This window comes from Exophiala aquamarina (genome assembly GCF_000709125.1).
Source record: "Exophiala aquamarina CBS 119918 chromosome Unknown aczIA-supercont1.65, whole genome shotgun sequence".
Taxonomy (NCBI): Eukaryota; Fungi; Ascomycota; class Eurotiomycetes; order Chaetothyriales; family Herpotrichiellaceae; genus Exophiala; species Exophiala aquamarina.
The window spans coordinates 1-4,495 of NW_013550523.1; the positions used below are offsets into that span (position 1 = coordinate 1).

At 51.7% G+C, this 4,495-nt stretch overlaps 1 protein-coding gene across 1 annotated transcript; it reads right to left on the reverse strand.

Annotated features, from left to right (window-relative positions):
- Positions 1-698: 698 nt before the first annotated feature.
- Positions 699-3,668, reverse strand: A1O9_13105 (uncharacterized protein; the record flags this gene model as incomplete). The annotated part of the gene is made up of 1 exon (XM_013397977.1): positions 699-3,668. A coding segment is annotated over one exon (2,970 nt), but the record flags the coding sequence as incomplete, so codon positions are not given.
- Positions 3,669-4,495: the final 827 nt, after the last annotated feature.

The window sequence follows — 4,495 nt, forward strand, 5'->3', positions numbered from 1 at the left end:
TTCCACTGGACGGCTTTTCTACGAGTAAGAAAGACTTTGACGATTGGGGTACGCGTCCTCCGACAGAAAGCACAACGACCATCCCACCGTAACAGATCCCAAACTAAAGAACGACATGTACGACATAATTGAACGCCCGGAGCTAGGTCCAAGGCAGGGTGACGACCGTCTCCACTACCTTCCCTCTCTGCGTAGAGAGATCACGGCCAGCCACGAGCCAAAGGAGGTTCTGTAGCACTCAGATAATGTAACAGGGTTCACTGGCTTGCGGAAAGGTTAGGTGGAAGATGAGGCGGGGAAGTAGGGATGCACGTCACGTGAGCTCAAATTCCATCACTGCAACTCGAGAAGCACACGCAATCCTCTACAACAGGGCCCTTACAGTAAGAACAACTGATGTTCGGTGTAGAGTAAGGGATTTGCTATTTATTTCGACAACCAGTAACGCTAGGATAAAAGGGAGAAGATCCTCTAAGGCTAACCTAAGTTAAACTTTCCATCATCCTCGTCTTCGTCTCGAACGTTTGCACCACCATCCTTCCCGTCATCCCCGATCACCGGCTTGAGGCCATAGTCATCCTGGAAATCGTCCAGCGCGTAGATCTCCGGGGGAAAGCCTTCCCCCTTTAACCCGTCCGAGATAGCCTAGATTTATATTCGTTGGCTGATAACTCTGTGATACTAGGATAAGAACTTACTTCTTCCAGCGCTGGTGCACATGTCACGAGAACATTGGCCTTCCCTGGCCTGAAGAGGTCATAAACCACGGTGTCGAGGACCTGCTTTATATCTTCCACAGTGACGCCTCTGACCTTTTTCAGTAGGTTTTCCTGATGGTCCTCCGGTAAGGTCTTCACGACAGTCTGGATGAAGTTTGATACGGCAGCGGATGCCGGCGTGGGTTGCTCGTCGGCGAATTTAACTACTATGCTGCTAATCGCTCCATCGAGCATTAAAGGATCAAACTCAATCTCCCCTGTAATGTGTGCGCGGACGACGTTCCCGCTGGCATGGAATGCTTTATATGAATCCGGTGATCGAGATACATGTAAGATAACGAAGCCTGATTCAATGTCATGGCTCACGCTGATACCATACGCTAGACCCGTGCCTCTCACTGCAGCCCACAATGGCCCTTCAACCGCATTCAGGTAAGCTACCGCGACCATCATGGGCGGAGTTTGGAGATCTTCGTATGCCGTAGGTCCTCTAGCAATCGCATACGCGAAAGAAGAGTCAATCGTCGGCAGTGGCACGACATACACTAATCCGTCAGTATTCTTTCCCGCCTCACTGAGTCGTTCGATTTGCCTGCCGATAGGTGCTAATTCCTCGGTCGCCTTCAGACCTTCCATGAACGATGCCCAGGAACTGGCAGGTCTTTCGAGCTTGTCCAAGTCACTAACGACCAAGATCCGAAAATTCTCAAATTTGCACAAAAAGCCTCGGAGTTGTTCGAGGCGACGTACCACCTCATCCGGATCGGTCTCAAGAAGCCGCTTGATGCACTTCAGGTATAGGGCCTTGACGAGAGGGCTCCTGGCTCGTCGGATCGATTTTCGAGCCAGATGTGTCATGAAGTGCACTGCTGTCAGCATGCCGTCACCACTGCGTTTGGCATCGGGCACATCGGCCAAGAGCCGAGTATTGATCGCCTTCAATCGTTCCTCATCGAACACCGCATGGTAAAGAAATTCGCTCAGCCAGCGGATAGCCACGTTGTACTTTTCAATCTCCACGTGGAAGCTGATGTGGAGTCCTTCAACATTCCCTAGCTTGATGGCTAAATCGATGGCATAACTAACGGTATCCCTCTCAAGCTCAAGTATCACGTCTTCGAAACGGATGATATCCTTCCCTCGTCTTAAAGGCAAACCAAAGAATGACTCCATGTAAACCGACAGCAGTGGACGCAGTTCATCTGGAAGGTTTTCTGTCGAGACCATGAGCTCGACTCGAGCGAAATTCGAGGGAATGTGCTGAAAGTTCAAGAACAACGGGAGATCTTTGGCGTCGTCGTCAACGACTTTCTGGTGCCTGGAATCGGGTTTCCCTATCTTCAATGCCAATCCTGATCGAGTAGGCGAAGTGCTGACAAAATGGATCGTTTCAGTGGATGGGACCTCGAATGAGCACAACAATTCCGGGGGGATTGGACGGTCATTTTCTGCTTTTGCGGCATCGAGCTTTGCCTGCATCTCCCTCAAGCCGTCCGGCCCGAGCCTCTCCTTTTGCTCCTCCAGACGCTTAGCTTCGTCGACTTTTAGTGTTTCGGAAAGCCGGGCGGATGGCACACCAAGGATGGACACATGGGGAGCGTCCGAAATGTAGGATTGGATGAATCGCTTCCATGAATCCTCGGACCAGCTCTCAAGCACGGCGCCATACTGTTTTAGAGACTGGAGGTTCTGCAACGTTGTTCCATCACGATTTCCGAAGAGATAGTCGGCGATTATGAAGCCGGCGAATGAGGTCGGGGAGGATTCGGCGCTGTATTTGGAGGTTCTAAGTTGCCGGTCTATGCAGTCTTTCATCACTTTCATGTCTAGAGGCTTTTCCATTGCATCCCTCAAGATTTCAAAGAATCTCTTCTCGACCTCTTCAAGTCGTCCAGTCGCAACACTCGACAGAGTAAACGCAATCTCGGTACGTGGGCGCCTGTTGAGCGTATAGTGCACCGCAGTGGCCAAGTGTTCCTTTTCTACCAGCGCATTGCCAAGTGGCGCAGCCGAGGACCCCGCGAGATAGAGTAGTGCCACGTTGAGGGCCCCCGTCGATATCACATCCGCAAAATCCGGTCCCAGGAAGCGCACGTCGATCTCACCGAAAGATTCATCCTCCTCTGGAAACTCTACTCTTTCGATAGTGGACGTTTTCAAGGGGGGTGCAGGCTTAGACTCGATCCATGGCCTACTGAATGGAGTATTCGGGCTCGGGAGATCGCTCAAAATCGATGACTCGAAGCTATCCATAATGTCCAGTAACTGGTCATGATCGACTTCGCCGAAAATAGCGAGACAAAGGTTTTGGGGCTGGTACAAGTCGTGGTGAAATTGCCGAATTCGTTCAGCGGTGAGAACGCGAAGCTGGTCCATCATACCACCAGTTTCATAGCGGAAGCCGACCCCCTCAGGATATAGAAGCCTCTTCGCCCGTAGCTCGATCAGTTCAGATGCCGTGTTTTGTACGCCTTGCATCTCTGAGTAGACAACACCAGCATCGTTGCCGGTGCCGTCAATATGATGGACTTCGGTGGTACAACCAGCATCAGTCAGGGTCGGAAGGATCACATGCTCGAGGTAGACAGGCAAGACCTGAGCAAAGCCTGCCCAACCAGCCGTCTCCAAGGTGTATGCCGTGTGGTCAGTGCCTGTCCAGGCATTTGTGGCGGAGTATGCTCTAGTGGCCACTTTGTCCAAAAAGCCTTTGTATTTGTAGCTCTTCGAACCCATGAAGCAAAGGTGTTCCAAAGTATGGGGCGCTCCAGAGTCATCATCAATCTCGGTGGCGAGGACGAAGTATCCAAAAAGACCAGGACCTTGCTGATCAACAACCACGATCCTTAATCCCGTCCGTCCGGATTCATATTGAGTGATCTTGCTAGAACAGTAGTCTGGTTCAATCGTTTGAAGTCGCCGAAAGCGAGGCTGTACGTTGATCGACGCCATATCCGAGCTCGGTTTAGAAAAGATGGTGACAGATGGCTGCAGACAAAGTTCCACCGTGGGAATGATATTTGGTCGGGATCTTACTGCGTAGAAGGCGAACGGACTCTGACGCGGCGAGGAACTTCAGCCCCAAATAAGCTGAGTACGGGCAGAGGGTACAGCACGGTGAGAGATAATAAATATCGAAGAGGGGAAAAGCCTACAGAAATAGCGCCAAGTTACTCTTGGCATTTATCATTGGAGTGTCATCTCGTCCGGCCACCTCCTGATCCCATGAAACGTTGACCCGCTCGATATCTTTCTGTTGCGGATTCCAGCCAATGCCTCAACTTCGCTCCCTCCCGCTGGTCGTTGTGCCATCGGCAAAGGAGGTCCGGTCTTTGTGGTCTCTTACACGACGAGCTCATGGCTATCGCCCAACCTTGGAAATATCCCTTGACACGAGGTTGGGGGTTTCGTTCGTTGAGGTTTTATGGGGCACGGCTAGATTCAGGAGGCTTTGAGGGGGATGGACGGGACTACCTTTCATTCGAAGAAACTTCCAATACGGCTCTCGATTCATCCCGCATTCGTCGTGAGGGTTTCGGTCAAGGCATCACCTTATGGGAGAGGACTCAGAAGAAAATGTTAAAGCATGCCTATCACGCGGTATAGCAGTTTTAAATGGACAGAGACAGCCCGACAAACGATCACTACCAGCCCAAGTAATGTACCGTGCCATGGGTCTAGCGCGCACGATCTCGCGCCGGCGCCACAAGGGACGGCACGGGCGAATTCGACCCCAAATTCCCGCTGCGACAGGTTCTCCTCGAGCCCACCGGCTGCAA